Raw genomic sequence first — 20263 nt, 5'->3', positions numbered from 1 at the left:
ATTGATATTCACTGAAAGCTGATATTAAATAAATGTGTTCAGTATTCAGAGAATGAATCAGTAAGCGTAACTCTCATTAGGAAGCATCACTTTTCCAGTCTTCTTGTCTTCAACAATGCCATTAATGACATCACATAGACTTTGGGGTTTGTTTTGTTCCCCTTTTTTATTCATGGTTCCTAGAGAGTTTTGTTTGGAACAGCAATACACTTATTAAGCAACAACATCAGGAACTGAATCACAATTACAGAATCATGGAATCATACAGTCGTTTTGGTTGAAAAAGACCTTTAAAATCATCAAGTCCAACCACAAACCCAACACTTGCAAGTCCACCACTAAACCATGTCCTTAAGAACCTCATCAGGGATGGTGACTCAATCACTTCTACCACCATTCCTCTTCCAATGCCTGACAATCATTTGAATATGTTTTTCCTAATATCCAATATCTAAACCTCCCCTGGCACAACTTGAGGCTGCTTTCTCTCTTCCTATTGCTTGTTACTTGAGAGAAGAGAACACCCCCCCTCGCTCCAACATCCTTTCAGGTAGTTGTAGAGAGCGATGTCTCCCCTCAACCTCCTTTTCTTGATGCTGAACAACCCCAGTTCCCTCAGCGACTCCTCAAGAGTTTGATGTTATGGAGACCATAAATGACAAGGCATGGTCCTACAGAGTTTCAGGCTAGTCAGCAAGAAGGAACATGTGCGTAGGACAAATTAGGAGGTTAGAGCAGGAGAAAAGGAAGACAACTTCAAGGAAATAGTATGCATACTTTTTAGCAGGTCAAGAAACATAGTCACAATTCATAGTTTACCCATTTCCAGTTTTGGATAGATTAAATTGTGCAGGGTATATTCCATTATGAAGGTTTGGTGCCATGTGCAGTTTTTGTGTGTATCCAAAGACTGAGTTTGCCAGATAGTTCTGAAGTTTACAGTCCAGAAAAACCTCTCTCAACATTCTGGTGGAAAGATATTCAGAATAAATACAGCTACAGTTGCTGGTGAGACTCTTCCTACTTTTATTCTGTTTCTCCTGAGTGGCACCTGAAAGAATTGAACTGTGTCAACTTCCTTTTGAAATATATACATAGGCTATGTGAGCTTTCTAATTTTTTAAATGAAAATAATGTAATTATACTTTAAATTATCTTCAGGTGCTGGGGAACAAATGAACACATGGGAATCTGGTGGATCATCCGAGGACCAATGTTGTTTTCCATTGTAGTAAGAACTATTTTCTCTGTTCCTAATATTGTACAGAAGTGTAACTGTTTTTTGTGATCCTTTCTTCAAGTACAATCCAATTCTTGGGTTAGAAAAGATGAGCCAGACAAAATTGTTAATGAGGTTTCTTATTGTACAGAAACTTCAGTGTCAGCCTCTCAAAACACCACCGTTTATCTGCGCAGTGAATTCTGCACAGCTCTATCTATATCAAAGATGGAGCCTTTTGCTTTTCATATTTTTTACTTCTTACATATTTACGCTGTCATGGGTTAACCTGAGCTGGCAATACAACCGCGATAGTTGCTCACTCACCTCCTCCCCAACCCCCGCAATAGGGGAGAGAGAATTGGATTGGGATAAACACAGTTTAATAAAATAACAAACTACTAATACACTACTAGTAAATATATGTATAAAATAGAAATAAAAGATACTCAAGGCAATTCCTCATGAACACGCTGAGCAGCCAGTGCCAGGAAAACAGCACCTGGTCCCAATGCTGATCCCAGAGAGAGAAAAGAGAGGAAAAAAAGGCAGAAAGGCCACACGCCTCTGCAAAATGGCAAAAGGTCAAACAAAATACCCTGAACCAAACTCCCCCGGCTGCGCCCCAGAGCAAGAACGAGAACACCCGAAGGAGCCAGAGAGGCCCCCGGAATCTCCTGACTCTCCTTATATCTGGAGCATGATGCTAATGGGCTGGAACACTCTTACTGACCAGTCTGGGTGTCAGTCCAGCTCTGTCCATCCCTCCCCCTTCCTCGCTGCCTCACCCCTGTGGGCAGAGCTCAGGGTGTCCTTGGCTCTCAGACCAGAGCAATTAAACACATTAACTCTTTGCTGGGGTGTTATCTGCTTGTTCTTAAACTAAGTCCAAATAATGAGCGTGCGAGCTATGGAAAAGAAAGGTTTCTAACCGCATGAAGAAAATTAACCCATTTTCAGTCAAACCAGCACATACCCTCATTTACTCAGTGAGCAGCCTACTTAGGAGAGTGCTACCATGTGGTGAGCACCACTAGAAAGCTCCAAATTCTCTATAGAGGAAGATCTCATGATAACAAGGATGCAGAGAAGTGGCAATAGAAGTACTGATGGTCGAGGAGAGAAAGCATTCACCTAATGAAAATAAATGAAGCATAGTATGAAATTATTGAGTCAGGAATTTTTTCTTAAACAAATGTGAAAACATGTACGCCTGAAATGTGGTAATAATGAAGAGATGGAAATAACGTGATCAAAACAGCTCATGAGGACATGATTATGAACACAGAATTTTGATAGATGGGACTATGGATTGTGTCCAGGATACTCTCTGTTCCCACACAGTCAGCAAGGCATAAAAGGATTAGAAGAATAAGTGATTTGCTTAGCTAGACCGAAGACAAATGTTGTAGAGAAGAGATGTCTATGGGGAGTAAAAGAAGGACTGCTCAATGTGTAATATTGAGGAATTAATGCATTCAAGGCATCAGCTGGAAAGGATGGTATTGATTTCTGCCACACTGAAGTAAAGTCGTGGCAATTAAAGGTTTAAAGAAGAGATAATGGGCTTGGTTTTGCTGCTGCTGAGTTGGAGGGAACCGTGTGTGAGAGAAAGTGAGCATAGCTGGGACTGAGCTCTGAAAGTGAAACACAGCTAGTAGCCATAAAAACAATAGATAAATAGGACAATGGAGGACTGTCTACCCAAAAGCACAAAAAAAAATGCAGTGGACACAAGAAAAACAAAAGAGAAAAGAAAACAACAAGTCCTGAGAGGTGAGAGGAGGGAAAAGCCAAAAGAGAGCATTAAGAAAGTGAAGTCACCCTGCCCCGGGGTAGCGGAGGATGTGACTGACAGCACCTTGGTACCAGCCAAGAACAAGAACTGGGGTTCCAGCAGTAATACCTAGAGGTCAGAAATAGACAAGAAAAGTAGTTTTGAATGATTGTCCATGCCCAAAATGAGGAAGCAAGGTTGTGTGTTAAAATTAAAATGTAATTTTGTACTGGAAGATCATAAATTATAACCTATACATAAATCAGGCCCAATAAGCAATGCTCATTTTCTAAGCGTCGCAACACGAGTAACTTTTTTGCATAGGGCTTTTGGCTTGTGAAAGTGAAATAGTTAATGCCTCAGAGGCATTTGCAGGTCTTATTAGAAAAGAAATATTTGCAGATTGGTCTTGGCCACGTCAGCACAGTTTAATTAATAAAGGAATTAAATGTTCATAAAAGAATGCCTTGAGGTTCCCTTGTCTGGCTGTCTAGAGCCTCTTTATTGTGATTGCAATCAACACTTTTTTTACCACATCCTGCCTACCGGTTATGGTTTGGTGAAGAGTCATATGTCCTAAAGGTATATAAACTGTTGTATGTCCTAAAGGTATATAAACTGTGTTAACTGCCTCATTTGGAGAGAGCTGAGTCCATCAGAGCCTGTTCCTGCTGCTCCGTGCTCTCTGCTGCAGCTGTGATAATAACCTGCTTCTGTTCCAAACCCAACACAGTTCACCCCAGTTATTCAGAGACGGGTTTTACAAGCATTTAATTTTAATTTTACATTTCTTTAATAGCTATGTGAGTAGCATAATAAAATTCATTGTAAGTAATACATATGTATTTTGTTTCAAGGTTAACTGTGGCATCTTCCTAAAAATCCTCAGGATGCTGATTTCCAAGCTAAAAGCTCAGCAAATGAGCTTTCATGACTACAAATATAGGTAAGTAATAAATAACAAAGAAGTCCTATCCTTTTTTTTGTTTGCTTGTTTTTCTCACAACAGCAGAGAGTTGCCGGTTTACCCCTGTAAATTATACATTTATCTATCATCGCCAGGTGTAATATATTTAGAGTATGATATAGGAAACCATCTGGGGAAACAGGCTCCACAAACATTTTCTTACCTGAGAGGCAAAGGCAGGTCAGCTCTGTGTGCTCAGTGTTATGGGCACGTTTTCTCAAGGACTTTGCAATGCAGTAAGGTCTCTGTTCCCAGGTATCCTCACTGTACACCTGTCACCTTCCCTGCTGTGATATATTTTTCCCCAAGTGTGACAAAATGTCCTCAAAAGAAAAGGAGCTGTAGAAGATTCCTGGGACATTCCTAAGTGGCATTAGCATTTCTGATCTACGTTTTTTCACAGACACTGTTGACTTAAGAATGTCCCTGGTCTGCTTGCAAACCCAAGTTTGAACAGTAGCCATAGCCAGCGCTCTTGCAGGCCAGAATTTCAATGGTCCGTCATGTCATATGTGAAGTCCTGGAGTTGGCCTCTGTATAAACATCTTCACACTTTGTGGGAACATCAATGGAAGATTGCAAGGAGCAAAGGGTGCAGTGAAAATTGCACTTAAAGCAATGGAAACCTGAGTATTTGTTAACTGCTTTCCACATCCCAGTTTTTAGTATCTTAAATCAAAGCGTTGTGAATCCCTGTCTGCTCCTACAGTCCTGCCCCATTAAGATGAACTATTTTATTGTCTAAGATGGCTGAGCAAGGGGAGGGGAGATAGAAATTCCACTACTAAATTCCTATTAAATTATTAACAAGAAGCATATTTACATTTTCCTTCAACATCCAAGATCCGAAAGATCTCAGCTATATGCTCCAGATTGCTGCAGGATGACTGTTGCAATTATAGTCACAGACAGCAGTGCCTGAATTTAACATTGGCTAATGTTTTGTATTGTATTCTCCTTTCTACTGCTTATAGTTTTGCTAAACTTTGAAAGATTCAAACTATTCCTCCTGTTCCAAGTCTTCCTCAGAACTCACTTTCTTTTGAGATTTCTTCTTTTATTCATGCAAACGTGTTCCCAGACTTGTAAAATATTATCTTCCATAAAAATTATTCTGATTGCGTTTTTAAAAAGCAGATGACTCCCAACAGCACAGCAAAAACTTTCTATGCAGCTACTAGAGTTGTCAACAGTGATAGGAACGTCTAGGAATCCATTAACAGATCACTTATATTTAGCTACGTAAATATTTTTCTGTTACCTAGTAGCACAGGGTTGATGACAGTGGCCTTCCTGTTCCATTTCTTCTCCCTGACTCTTCACCTTAAACCCAAAGCCAAGATTCCCTCCAGCACAGACTTGTCTGATAGTGTGCTCCAAAATTTGTATCTGAGAATTTGTCCTCAAAATCACTGAATTACTAATACCATTCCAGAGTCGGAATATTGAGGAAATATTTCTGGAATATCTTTGTAATATCTGGAATTTCTTTGCAACTGAATTTTTGATTCTTGCACCAAGGATGTCAAAAAAAATACTACAATCAAACATTTTCTTTTTCAGATTGGCAAGATCTACACTTGTGCTGATTCCATTATTGGGGATCCATGAATTCGTATTTACCTTCATCACTGATGAACAGGTGGAAGGACTTTCAAGACATATAAGACTTTTCATTCAGCTGACAATGAGCTCATTTCATGTAAGTACTGTTTTGCAGGTGCTGTTTTTAGGGGTCACAGAGCCATGTAAATATGTTTCTCACTTATAGATACCACAGATACACAGTTCATCACAGACACAGCGGGTCTGTGGAGCAGTCCTTGCCTTTTAGGACTTCTTCCAAAAGGGGTGGAATGTAGACTATGTTGTATTTGGGGCAGTTTGATGAAATGAGATGCAAATCTGAATACCGTGAGAACAACAAGCGGAGTTAAAACATTTACTGTGAGGAGAAGCATGTGAAGGATAAACAGACATCGCTTTGTCTGTGGTTCCAGCCGAGAGGACACACTCTGGTTACATCTACCAGACTAATGCCCCTGGACCAAGACACGTCTTGTATGAGTCCCCTGAGCTGTGTGCTGTTTGGCAGTTGTAACAGAGGTACTTCCATGCAAGCCTAGGGAAAAACTCAAAGACAGTTTTTATGCCAAAAGCACACCTACATACTTCAAGCGCCTGTATACTTCAGACCTCCATAGTTCCCATATCAAAGATCTCATCTCAGATGCCATTTTGAGGACCTCAGGTTGGGGCTTCTGCCTCTGTCATGGGTTTAAGTATAAATTCAACAAAGCACTTCATGCAGAAGTGAAACACAGAAACACACCATGAGCACTGGCCCAGGCGCCCAGGGGGGTTGTGGAGTCTCCTTCTGTGCAGACATTCCAACCCGCCTGGACACCTTCCTGTGTAACCTCATCTGGGTGTTCCTGCTCCATGGGGGGATTGCACTGGATGAGCTTTCCAGGTCCCTTCCAACCCCTGACATTCTGGGATTCTGTGTAATTCAGTGAACAGACACCACTAAAAAAGTCCACTTCTGCACACCAGACCCCTGTTTAGCACAATCCTCTGGTGAACAGAGACAACACAGGCCCCAGCTAGGAGGTGATTTAATCTGTTCCCAATAAGGCTCCCACAGCACCATTTCCTCCTGCCCAAACGACGTGGCGTAAGTGAGCAACCAAACATGCAAAATGAACTGAGAAGAAGGAGGATGCAAGAGAATCTGAATCTGTGGGTAAATGATTAGGTCAGTTGGTTGGGTAGGGGTGCTTTGGGGCCTTGGCCACCACCCCACGGGGACCCGCTGATGTGGTCCATGCTCCTCAGTTAGACATATCCTTACTTGGAGAGGTTGCAGTGACTAGATGTTATTTTAAGAAACACAGAATCGTTTTAAGTGAAAATTTTATTTACTGGCTTGCACAAAGGAATCTGATATACAAGATCGCTTACTCATCACTGCTAGAAAACACCAGTTCATTCCTTTTAGAGGAACATGCACGAGCTCAGCTCCATGGCACGCTCTAGAAGCAAAACTTCTTCTCAAAATACCCACAGATCTTAGACAATGTGTATTGCAGATTCTCTTTTTTAGCTACAGGGTTATTTGTGAAGAGATTAGCAAAAAAGCACATAAACTGTATACACTTACATCTGTTTATTCTATAAATCTTCTCAGTAGTTTTAAAAAGCAGTTAAACTGTTCTGTTAAAGAAAAACAATTACCTCTGGGATCTCGTCTGGAGGTTTTATTTCAAACATCTTCAAGGAGCATGGTATTAAATTCTAAATAAGCGTTCTGCTGTAGATTTGGTGCTTTACATTAGAAAGTGGAGCAATTCAAACATCTGGGTTCACTGGTGCATGCGAACTGTCAGCCACAGGAAAAAATACAGGTTTCTGGAGGATAAAACCCAGGAAGCTTTTTATCACGACTAATGTATTATGTTGCTATTGTCAATAGAACTGAAGAACAATTGTGAAGCTTACACACGCATCTATTGCTAATAAATATTTCTTCTGAATTTGATTCTTCTTGTTCCCTCACACTGTGATAATTTTAAAAATTTATGCCTTAGAATGAATGGCATATGAGAAAGATGTCTAAGTATGGAGTTCCATGCATTGAAAACAAGAGTAATATGAGGAAACATTAAAAAAAATCAGGATATAAAATGAACACCAAACGTGCATCATCAACTGAATGTTTACACCTTCTGGTATGATTTTACAGTGCCCTGCCCGTCACTGCATGCTCTGATCCTGCAGCATCAGCAAACTCCGTTCACAAAGCGATTTACAGACTCATATTTGACACAGAGGTGGGCAGTGGGTGTCACCAGGCTCAGCAGCACCATGGAGCTCAGAACTTGTTTCTGCTTGTGGTGCCTGTGGGGACAAATGTAGAACACAAACCCCACACCCAGCAGAGATATTTTCCACTCAAAAACAGAGAACTGTCTCTGGGAGGAGAACCAATTCTGCATAAAAATGTGCTTTTTAGGCTATTACATTTGTATTTATTCATCAGAACCTCTCTGCATGGTTTCTAAGTCTTCTAAAACTACTGTTCTAAAAATTATTCCCATACTTAAATACCATTTATTATAAACTCTAATGACCACAATATTTTGTGATTTTTTTAAGTATTTGCATAAAATACTTCAGATGCAGAAGATTATTTAAAGTTACATTGATAAGTGACATATCAAAACTTCTTTCTACCATAGCCATGGTGAAGCATGAAATATAATAGAAATAAAATACATGGAAAAAACAGTTGTGATTGCTATTTCTTCTGTCCCCATTTCTGTTGGTGTGGCAGATAAACTGGGGCTTTTGTCATACTTATTGCATATATCCTTAAGAAATTAATAGCTCCAAACCTTTCAGAATTGCTAGAAAATTAACAGTAGACTCAAAATACTATTGGTTAACGCTAGATACAATAAAAATATTGAAGCTCTGTGTATGCGAATTTGGTTTTAAGCTTTTGTTTGAGTAATATAGAAACATTTCTGGAAAAAATATGAGTGTGAAAACTGTAATATATATGGTTATGGCACCTTTTTACTTCTAATCTAAACATTGCCTTAGGACCGATAGTCAACAGTAATTATTCTCTTCATCACAACTCGTGCCACGGAAATGTTTAGACGTAGCAAAAGGAGTGCGCTTCCTGGAGCAATGGTAATAAATCTGTGTAGCTGTGCTGGACTGTTAGGCTAGGATGCATGTATGTAAGCTGAGATCAAAAACAGGCAGAGAGGCTGAAAATGGAAAGAGTAATTTTGAGGTTGGCTTAAAACAAGTTTCATCTCTAGGATTTGTTTTCTTAAAAAAATACATTTCCATTTCACTGGAAAAATGGCAGTTGAAAATAGCCATAGCACTTAATGAAGCTGAGCCTTAAACTAGCACTAATCAGTTAATAAACTAGGACTAATCAGCAAAATAAAGATAACATGGAAAATCCAACTGGGTCGTATAGTCTTTGTTCTTCACCATCTGCACCAAAGGTACCCTGCATTTGCTAAATCACCACAAGAAAACAAGTTAATGGGTACTTCAAGAATAAATACAGGCTACTAGTTTCCTTTTTGAAAATGAAGCAGCATTGTTTATACTTATGACTTTAACACTAACGTGATCTTTAAACTAAAACTTCAGGTATTTCCTGTACGCTAACTTTTCCTTCTTGCTGTCTTTCTCTTACAGGGTTTTTTTGTAGCAGTTTTATATTGCTTTGCTAATGGAGAGGTAAGAGACAAGGTTTCAGTTGATTAGTAAAGTATATTAATGACACCAAGAAAGATGAATGCACTAGCTCTACTTATTCGAGAGCTAGCGCTATGCATTCTTTGCAACTGGTATAATCGTTTTGTATGATAAGAAAAGCAATATCTCTCACAGGTTTAGAATGCAAATACAAAGTATTTCCACTGAAGCTTGAGTGGCTTATCAGCAGTTAAAAGTTGCTCTTTTGGCCTTCTAAAGAGGTTGAGAGAGGTTCTCCTGCCCCTCTGCTCTGCCTTGGGGAGACCACACCTGGAATATTGTGTCAAGTTGTGGCCCCTCAGTTCCAGCAGGACAGGGAACTGCTGGAGAGAGTCCAGCGCAGCCACCAAGATGCTGGAGGGAGTGGAGCATCTCCCGTGTGAGGAAAGGCTGAGGGAGCTGGGGCTCTGGAGCTGGACAAGAGGAGACTGAGGGGGGACTCATTCATGGGGATCAATATGGAAAGGGGGGGTGTCAGGAGGTAAGACAATGTGTACTGGGTGCAAACTGGAACAGAGGAGGTTCCACTTAAATTTGAGAAGAAACTTGTTCCTGGTGAGGGTGTCAGAGCCTGGCCCAGGCTGCCCAGGGGGTTGTGGAGTCTCCTTCTGTGCAGACATTCCAACCCGCCTGGATACCTTCCTGTGTAACCTCATCTGGGTGTTCCTGCTCCATGGGGGGATTGCACTGCATGGGCTTTCCAGATCCCTTCCAACCCCTGACATTCTGGGATTCTGTGATTCTACCTCCTGGTCCAGGCCATAGACCTTGCCGATTGGAGCAAGGGCACGTCCTGATCCTCAGTGCAGGCCCAGGGTCTGCCGTCCATCTGCAGAACTGGCTCGATCAGTGCGGGACACTCAGTGCTGAGAATTTAAGGCAGGCTGCCAACTACAAAGGTTTATCAAAAGAAAGCAGATACCCAAGCACAACACTCCAGCCAAGCTGTGTGATCCTCATTTCCACAGCCCTTGGGCTCTCCTCCTCACTTCATCAGGCTGTAAATAAGAAAGCTGTCCCACAGACGTTCATTAGATCACAGTGTACCAGGGATCCAGGGGCCAGGAAAAGCTTCCCTGAGTCAGAGTGAAGAAGGTGGACTCTTAAGACTGATTTAGCAAACATTTCGTGTTTCTATCATAGAAGGACCTCACCAGGTGTGAAGTGCACCCCAAGGGGGCAGGAAGCTCAGCACTGCCACAGTCCCTGTCATTTTACAGCTAGCATTTGCTCAGAGGACTGCAGGCTGCTCACAAGTCATCACCATGCACAGGCTGTTTTCTTCTCCCCCAGGTGAAAGCAGAGCTCCAGAAGCAGTGGTCCCGCTTCCTGCTCGCAGATCCCTTCGGCTGCAAACTGTGCTTTCTTGGGGAAAACATAAAATACCTCAGGAAGTGTTCACAGAAACGGAAAAAGCAGCACCCGAGCAGCAAGCAGCACTTGTGCCTGGAGGCCAGCGAGCCCTGGGGCGTGCAGCTGCAGCAGGTGCTGGTGCAGCACAGGACAGACCGCAGCCCAGAGCCAGGCTGTGCTGCCCCGGCGCGCCCACGGCCGAGCATGTCGGACAGCAGCGAGGGAGAAGTCACCACTGGAGAGACAACCGAGGAAGTCTTCGAAGAAAGCGAGATTTAGAAAGCAGCAGCTTTCGACCTCCTGACAGCCGGAGCATCTTGGAAGATCTGCTCTCACCTCCAGGCTGTACGGATCTCTGGGACGTGCGATGCCAGGAGGGAGCGGTTGACAGCCCAATTATCCCAGTTTTCTTAATCTGAAAAACATGTCGATCTGGATGTTCTTCACCTGCGTGGTTGGAGTACAAGAGATTTGCTGGATCAAAACATGCTTTGAGTTGACCAATCTGGAAGACAATTGATGCTGAAAGAGATGTACGCAGGGCAGCAGGACGTACGCGGGAAGTGAGTGGACTCTGGACACACGCATTGTGTGCCAGCAGCTTCATCCATGCTCGACTGCCATTCTGCTCACATAACAGAGAAGTTGTTTGTTTTCCTCCTTCATGGGGGTGTTTCATAAACAGAGTTAAGTGTGTAGAAGACTTTTCTCTCCGCAGACTGAAACCGTTCCCCATCTCAAAACAAACCCAGTTTCAAGCCAAACCAGACACGGGATTTATACATATTAAACAAAAGAAAAAAAAAAAAAGCTTGGGAAGAAACAAACTTTTACTTGCATTTTTTGAACATTTTCACTTAAAGTTTAGTGCTGGAAATGTCATCATGAAATGAAAGACCAAAATATTTTCTTTTGAAAGTGCCCATATTAAATTATTTGGTGCGATTTTTGTTTTCACTATTTTTTTTTGACACAAGCCGCACGTTTTGATGCATCTGCAGGTTTGCCAAACCGACAAGATAATCAGTGTAAGTGCTGCTTCCACCTTCTTCCCAGGGGTGGAATGGATAATGACATGGGATTGTGGCAGCACCGAAAGAGTATTGCGAGATCCTTCTTCCAGCATTAAACAAAAGCCATGATGAAATTTCAGTTATAACATACAGCTCAGACAGAGACCTAACAAATTCACTTAAGTTTGTTAATATTCTATGAGGCAGTTTCCAAACTTGTGAGCGTGAGCCAATTGGCATGCTGAAAGGAAAAAAGGCAACTGAAAGATTAGCGGGCAATATTCATCTACAATGTAAACATATACCCTAGGCGCATGTGTAACTATTGAGCCTGCAGCGATTTACGCAGCATTTGTTATGATTTTCCTGTACGCTACCGGCATGCACTCTATTTTAACCTAAATGTCTGCAAATGTAATAAAACATACCCTGGACAAGCGGCTTGATGTGGCCCTGCCGGAGCGGGGTGCAAAGCGGTGACTTGCAGAGGCCACGTCCAACCTCAGCCAGCCTGCGATTCTGAGAAGACCCTGTATGATCAGTCGTTTCCAGGCTGCTCACAGGCTCCACTCTCGTGTCTGCTCTGCACCCAGTTCCAGCGCCGTGCTCGCCCTCTCGCTTTCCCCTTGGTGTGGCCTTGTCCTTGCGACTGCATATGGGACTTTTGGAGATCAGCTGCCTGGATCTTCAGTGTGTCCTTTGGGCAGACTAAGTCTGTGCGGCTTACGTAACTTACCAATGCGTTTAAAAATTGCTTATCAATCTACAAATTTTTAGACGTGTAATCTTCACTAGTTATGATGGGCTGTTTCCTTGCAAAGAACAGATACATTCATTGGGTAGCACGGGGTCAACAACACAGTTGAGCTTTCACGTGCTTTTCAAAAAAAGCATTTCTTTTACAGTCCTATCAGTGTTAAGGACTCGACCTATTGAATCAATGCAAGGTTGTATATTTGCATAAAATATAATTAAAATGTCAGTATTTAAGCCGTTTTAAAATATATCTGCAGGTTTAAGAGGCTTTTTAGCAGAATGTGCACTCTGCTTACACAGCGTTTTGCTGCAGTGGATTCTCCACCACCCATTACAAGCACCAGACACCACACATCTGTTGACCATGTCTTCTCCAAGTTCAAAAAGACTGATTTCTTTGAGAGCTGTTGTTTAAGACATTACACAGCTTGAAGGGGTTTACAGTGCATTTTGCTTGGTTGCTAAAAATGTGAAAATTGTAACATTTTACTGTATCGCACCAGTTTACTTCTCAATTGCATTTTAAAGTATTTCAGGTGGTCAAGAAACCAGTTTTCTGTGCTCATCAGCAGCTCCCCGCTGGGTGCATTTCCACCTCTGTATTATATATATGATCTTTTTGCCTCTTTATAAAAATCAACTCTTTTTTATATAAGCAGACCCTGGAATCCTGATGAAAACAATCATTACATGGATCATTTCAGAAAGCATGTTTGCAAGTAGATAAATCCTCAAGTTTCATCATAAAAATATCGTGGTATTTATTACCTCAGTAAAGAACAGAAGCTCTTCAATCTGGGTGGCCACACACCATGTATCTCCACAGAAATATTAAAAGATTCTCAGCTCTAAATAAAATATAAAGCAGTCTAAAAGACAGCAGCGGACTCCAGAATTCTGAGGGGTGACCTCATTAATGTTCGCAGATATCTAAAGGGTGAGTGTCAGGAGGATGGAGCCAGGCTCTTCTTGGTGACAACCAGTGATAGGACAAGGGGTAATGGGTTCAAACTGGAACACAAAAGGTTCCACTTAAATATGAGAAGAAACTTCTTTATGGTGAGGGTGGCAGAGCCTGGCCCAGGCTGCCCAGGGGGGTTGTGGATTCTCCTTCTGTGCAGACATTCCAACCCGCCTGGACACCTTCCTGTGTAACCTCATCTGGGTGTTCCTGCTCCATGGGGGGATTGCACTGGATGAGCTTTCTAGGTCCCTTCCAACCCCTGACATTTCGGGATTCTGGGATTCTGTGATTCAAACATGTTAGGAGAGTCAGTGAAAACAGTTGTGAAAAGAGTGAGCAAAAAGAGCTGACTGTCCTCATAGGTGTCTGCAGAGCAGAATCCTTCAGGTTTTTCCTTCTGCACCTGCAGCCAGAAAACCTGATGAGAAAAGCTGTGACAGGTCCCTGGGATGCAAGACAGAAGCCAGATGACTTGCTGGGGTTCCTACAGATGCACAGACTGGAGAGAGAACCAGTTGGGAGAGAGGACAAGAAATGTCATCTTCCTTTGATGAAGCAAGAGGTGGAGGAGACAGATAGACCTGAATTGGTGTTTGTGTGCAAGTGATATTTGGTGTGCATTACTTATCCAATTTGCACATAGATTAACCATCAGACAAAAAAAGCTTTAATGTTAGCCCAGGGTTTTATGTGTAGACTTAGTAACAGGATTGTTCTCTTTATCAATCAAATGGTCATCTTTATTCCCCAGGTTTCCACTGCCTTTCACTATGAGAAAGACGGGAGTGAGCTAAAGCTTCTTCCCCCCCGAGCAGAGCCCGTGGCCCTGGTCCTGGCGCGTTTGTTCTCTGCTCTCTCAGTCCATTAAGTAGAACAAGGTGGGATATTCATGCCCAGGACATCACAGGAAACCCGCACTAAAACCTGACTGCAATGGATTTGGAGCTGTCTTTGCCAGGGATTTTGCTTTCTGCCAAAACTTGTATGACAACAAATTAAATTTCAAGCTGAAAAGAGCTCGTGTGGTTCAACAGAGCTTTCCCATTAGATACAGCGGGATAACTGCCCTGATTTGTAAAAATGAAGTTTATGCAAACGTAATAATCTGCTGTGGGACATGCTATAAATTTTTATGTTTTACTACACATAAAGCACAACCTTCCAGACACATTGGCTCCTTCTATGGCTGGAGATGTCAAGTATATGCTAATTATAAATATGTACTTACATTCTTTGTTTAAATATATTGCTTCTGCATAGCAGGATCTGTGCCTCAAGGACTCAAACACTGCGGTCGGGAGAGCTCCCTGTCAGTTATGTCTTGGAATCAATACTGGTTTGTACTTTTTTAATATGGAATAAATCTGGTATATTAAGAAAGTTCTGTCATGTTTGAAGTGCTCACTCCTGAGGTCATCGATAGAGGTGAAGTCACATACGCGCCACCGCATTGAGTCCTATGAAAAAACAAGTTTGGGAGTGTTGGATGTCTGGGAGACACTGCGGTGCTAAATGTTCTGGTTTGTTCCACTGCAAACAACAATTAAATTAACAAGCATTTTTCTTCTGTTTTATTTTTCTTTTTTTCCTTCTTATTTTTATTTTTATTTTTACTTTTATTTTTATTTTTCCCTTTTCCTTTTCCTTCTCCTTCTCCTTCTCCTTTTCCTTCTCCTTTTCCTTCTCCTTTTCCTTTTCCTTCTCCTTTACCTTTTCCTTCTCCTTCTCCTTCTCCTTTTCCTTCTCCTTTTCCTTCTCCTTTTCCTTTTCCTTCTCCTTTTCCTTTTCCTTCTCCTTTCTTTTTCTCTTTTTCTCTTTCTCTCTTTTTCTCTTCTTTTCCTTTTTCTCCATTTCCTTTTCCTCTTCCTCTTCTTTTCCCTTTCCCTTTCCCTTTCCCTTTCCCTTTCCCTTTCCTCTTCCCTTTCCCTTTCCCTACCCTATTCCACATGGGTCCTTTCCTCACAGTGTCTCTTCTTGAACACTGTCAGGTTGGGGCCATGACCCCTCCCTGGGGAGCCTGTTCAGTGTCCAGCCCCTCTGGGTGAAGAACCTTTTCCTCATGTCCCACTGACCCTCCCTGGCACATCTTCTGCCGTTCCCTGGGCTCTGTCACTGTCACCAGAGCTCACCCTGCCCCTCGAGGTTATGCTTGTTTTAAGATTTGAGAAGATACAGATCCTTCGCCAGATTTCAATGTTGCTGCTTTAGATAACAGCATCTATAAGCATTGCAGAACCGTTTCTATGCAGCATATTCAAAACACTGTTTTCTTATAGTCGTTGGCTAAAGTTCCTATTAACTCTGAGGCAAGGAATTGCAGAGTGTCAGGAGAAAAAGCAACATAAATAAAGAAGTGCTATGGATTATTAAGAAAGAAATAGTCAGTTGGCATTATGTTCTCCTTAGTGGGCCTACATCTTAAATACCTTGCGTAGCTCTGTGTAATTTATTGTACGAGAAACAGGACTTCACTGACGCCTTGCAAAGATAATAATCCTTGGGTGCATCCTTGGTGCATCCTTGGGTGAACTAGATAACAGAAACTTGGGCACAGGACAGGAGATACACCAGTTTTAACCAACTCAGCAGTCTGACACCCACACAACTCATCACACTGGATCAAAGGTGACCGTGTACAGAGAAAGAGGACCCGGGGTCACAATCACTGTGCAGCTACAAACAAGAGGAGCCAGAGGTGGAAACCAATGCAATTTCTGCTTGGCCTTTGCCTCAGGTTACACCACACTGCGCACGGCGCTGCCTTCTTAATGGGAAGAGACGGAACATGGACATAGATTGGAAAGATGAAGAATACATGGAAGTGGATGAGCAAGTGGAAGCGGAAGAAGAAATGGGAAGCAGACGGAGAGTTCGGGTACTCATCACCACTGTCCCACTGGCAGAAAAGCCAACATCCTTCAGGATGGCACCAGCCACCAAGCCCACAGTTAAGATGCATTCTACATTTCTGGCTGTCCCCTTTCTTCCCAATGCTAGAAGGGAGGAGGGGATGACTTGGGCACCACTTGAATTCACTGGCACCCTCAGGGCTTGAGAGTCTTCCTGGATTCTAGCCAGGTTCCGCCTTGCGCTGCCATTCGTGCCCACATGGAAGAGTGGCTGTGCTGTACTGGGGCAGAGCGAGATCAGAGCCTGATCTGATGGCTCTGGATGGATGGCCATCAACATTGAGGTCAACTTCAGCTACCGCAGGAACCAAGTGAAGAAAAACCTTTCTGAGGGGTGAGGGTGGCTGCCGGCCATGACGGGACGGTTGGGAAGAACCGCTCAAGGCAGCATGGAACTAGAAGTGGTTGGCATTCTGAAACTGGTGAAAAGGCAGGTTGGTACATCCATAACCACCATTGAGGGCGTCACCCCTATCCCTGCTGCGCAGCCCACACCAGCGTGCCCACGCAACCCAGGTGTGATGTCACAGCCCGTGTTCCATCTGCAGCGCTGGTGCCCGGCAACGACCACAACACAGCGACCCTGTCCAGAACGCACCACAGCCCTTGTGCTCTCCCCTTCTCCAGTTGTTCCTGCTTGCCCTGCTCCCAGTCCAGCCCTTCTCTCTCGTTCCCAGTGCTCCCGCTACTCAACCCAACCCTTCTCACCAACACCCAGCACCTTCGTCCCTCCACTCTTCCCTTGCTGTGTTTTCCACAAGAACTCTACTGCTCCAGGTATGGTCCCACTCCACAGCTTTGGGCACCCCCACTGCCCGGCCAGGCTGGAGCAGGCAGCACGGGGATGTTGTGGGGAACCCGCTCTGGGGGCTCGGGGACCAGGAGCTCAGCTCAGCCTCTCCACCCACCCCTGCAAGGCCACGGGCTGGGAGAAGCCCTTCTGGGCTGCTCGTCCCCTGCTGAAATCCAGCATCCCTGCCTGGGGGACACGTCCCCAGGGGAGCCCAGGGCACCCCGGGCTCGTGCCGGAGGGATGCTGGGTGGGAGCAGCTGCTGCTGCCCGCAGCCTGAGCCCGTGCCTCCTCTGCCCCTTTCCAGGCTGGAGCCAGGGCAGCCCAGCCCTGCCCGGGGAGCAGCACACAGCCAAAAAAACCAACAGCACAGGCTAAGGAGCTACTGGGCTCCGAGGGAAGCGTGGGGCCGGGCTCTGTGCCTGGGACCCCCGATGGGGCAGGGACATGGCTGCTCACACCTGCCCTCTCTGTTCCCACAGATCTGCAAGAATTTATTGCAAGGCGAGATGCCGAAGCGCAGCAAGGAAACTACCATCAAGCTACAGGTGCTGGCCCGTGGGTGCTGGTGGCCCAGGAGCTGCCCAAACTCCAGGCAGCTCCTGCTGGGGACGTGCCCAGGGGACCCATCACCCCACAGCTCTCCATGGGCAGTGAAAGGGCTCAGGGGTGCTGAGACCCCCATCCTACAGCTCTGCTGGGCTGCCCAGGGCAGGGCTAATGCAATTCCGCTTGGCTTTTGCCTTAGGTTACACCACGCTGCGCACGGCGCTGCATTATGAAAGGGAAAAGACGGAAGATGGACCCGGACTGGAAGGATGAAGACAAAATGGAAGTGGATGAATGGGTGGAGGAAATGGAGGTAGACGAAGAGCTGGATGAAGACATGGAAATTGATCAAGATTTAGGAGAACCTATGGAGGTGGACGGCTAGCTGGAAAAGATCTGGAAAAGGATGTTGAAGATGGACTTGGTGGGGTGGCATAGATTATTGGAGAGGCAGCTTTGCAGTTTGTTTTTTAGCGTGTTCATAGTGTTTCGTTTGTTGGCGTTCAGGTTTTTTCTGTATATAGTTTGTTGTATTTGGGGTTTTTTCTGTATATAGTTTGTTGTAGTTTGGGGTTCTTGCTGTATATAGTTTGTTGTAGTTCGGGTTTTTTTCTGTGTTTTCTTGTGTTTTGCTCCATAAATACATTTCTTCATGTTTTTTCAGACCTGTGCTCTCTGACTTTTTCTGGTATTTGCAGAGCTGTAGTTTCCGCTCGCTCGGGGTTCCTGGGGCTGGAGGTGGCTGGGGGTGCTGGCACGGTCGCCCCGGGGACAGGGGGTCCCTGTGCACAGAAGGCTCCCACTTGCAGAGCTCAGGGCACTGGGCACCAGTGGGGTTGGTTCATGGGCTGCTGGAAAGCGGTGACCCCAACAGCAAAGCTGTCACCAGCAAGTGAGCTCTGACATGAGCAAGCCCTGCATGGATCCCATCACAAGTCTATGGGGTCACATGGGATACACCCAAGGGTCCTGAGGGAGCTGGCCAAGGTGATCACTAAGCCACTTTGCATTATCCATCAGCAATCCTGGCTAACTGGGGAGTTCCCACTTCACGGGGAGTTGGCTAATGTGACACCCATCTACAAGAAAGGCTGGAAGAAGGATCCAGGGACCTGTCACTCTGGTCTCGGTGCCATTTGCCATGCCCTGGCAGCTGTGGCACGGGTATCCCATTTCCTGCCAGCTGCTGATAAAAGAGATCATAACCTCACCTACCTACTGGATGCTCATGTTAAACCAGCGCTGGTACTACAGGCTGCTGCTGTTTGGGTTTTGCAGGTGAGGATATTTGCTTTGAGGTGCAGACAACAGGAACCAGGAGAGGGTTTGTGACTTGCTGTGCTACATTCGAGCTGCCATCCCTGGCCATCTGCTTTTTGCTATTGCACGAGAGGACACAGAGCCAGGCGAGCCTTTGGCCTGACCCTGCTGCTATTCTAAAGCAAGCTTCTTTTAAATTTAGAGGGCAATAGATGTGACTTCCAGATGCACACAAGTAACGATTATTATTTGATTTTCATCAAATCACTTATTGTCCCAAATCAGGAAGGGGGGTGAGACAAAAAGCCAGTTCAGCAGTAACATGTTAGCTCTGCCCACAGCCACCAGCTGCCCAAATTTCAGCTAAGCAGCAAATAATGTCTGCGGCCCCGCAAAGGGTAACTAACAGCAGAAAGCACTCAGCAGAAACCTCTGTGGTTCCTTGTGGCAGAACAGCAACTTTTCATGAGGCAGCTGCTTTTCTACCCAAACAAGCAGTATCTCATAAACTCTGCAGTTAGTTCTCTGCTCCCACCTTTTCGACCGCTGCGTAGCGGCTGGCCAGATGCTTCCGTAAGTCTGCGATATGGTGGTCACACTTCTTCATGTCTTTCTTAAAGTTCTCTCTGAAGTTGAGCAGGGGTTTCTCTACCTCGCTCTGAAGCTGTTAATGAAAACAAAGGAAGAAACGGCAATAATGAGGATCATTATTCATGGGCACTAATTCCTGGCTCTTCTGCTACGTAGAGTTCAGATCAGAGAGAAAATAAAACACAAACCACAGCCAAAGGCAACGGCATTCAGCAACACTTCTCCCCAAGACAGATTGGAGTGAAGCTACTGCAAAACTCAGCTCTTCCCAGGACAGGTCTGTTAAGGCAATATTTACTGGAGGGAGCAAAAGGACAGAAACTTTGTCTTCCTCTCTCCTCATTAAAATACTTCTCTCTTCTTACACATAAAATCAAACTGCAGGCAATATCCAGAGCAGTACTTGAGCTGCTCTGGTTCGGGCCTACATGATGCCTAAAGAGAACCTAAAGAGACACCTGAGTATCAAGTTGAAACCCCTTAAGTAGTGGCACCTACTTAAGAAGCCACTGAAATGAACTCAGGAGAGATCCATCGAGTCCACAAGTGATTTACCTCCCACAAGCAGGACCTGACAGTCGGCAACACTCAACTCTGACAGAGTTTGTATCATATTGCTCTTTGGCCTTCTGATACACATTTTTGCCATCTAGGAAATGTCCTCTGAAGGGATATAGATATTTCACCTCTGCAGAAGCAACCAAATACTTGGTTTCTGTTGTCCCTCCTGTAGGGATGCTGGATGCTGTCAACACAGGCAAGTGTCAACATCTGTAGCCCTTCCTTTGTCCACTGATGTGGACATCTTAAATAGCTTGTACCCTA

At 44.3% G+C, this 20263-nt stretch overlaps 1 protein-coding gene across 1 annotated transcript in view; it reads left to right on the top strand.

The window, feature by feature from the left end:
- Positions 1–10884, top strand: part of GLP2R (glucagon like peptide 2 receptor) — a gene marked incomplete at both ends in the record, with an annotated part of 29567 nt that extends 18683 nt beyond the window's left edge. Inside the window, 5 exons of the mRNA XM_080356513.1 lie at positions 1162–1231; positions 3854–3942; positions 5527–5665; positions 9193–9234; positions 10546–10884. Coding sequence (XP_080212639.1) covers positions 1162–1231; positions 3854–3942; positions 5527–5665; positions 9193–9234; positions 10546–10884 — 679 coding nt within the window. The remainder of the gene's footprint in view (positions 1–1161; positions 1232–3853; positions 3943–5526; positions 5666–9192; positions 9235–10545) is intronic.
- Between the last annotated feature and the right edge of the window lie 9379 nt (positions 10885–20263).

This window comes from Nesoenas mayeri (genome assembly GCF_963082525.1).
Source record: "Nesoenas mayeri genome assembly, chromosome: 19".
Lineage (NCBI taxonomy): Eukaryota > Metazoa > Chordata > Aves > Columbiformes > Columbidae > Nesoenas > Nesoenas mayeri.
This window is presented reverse-complemented; position numbering and strand designations above follow the sequence as displayed.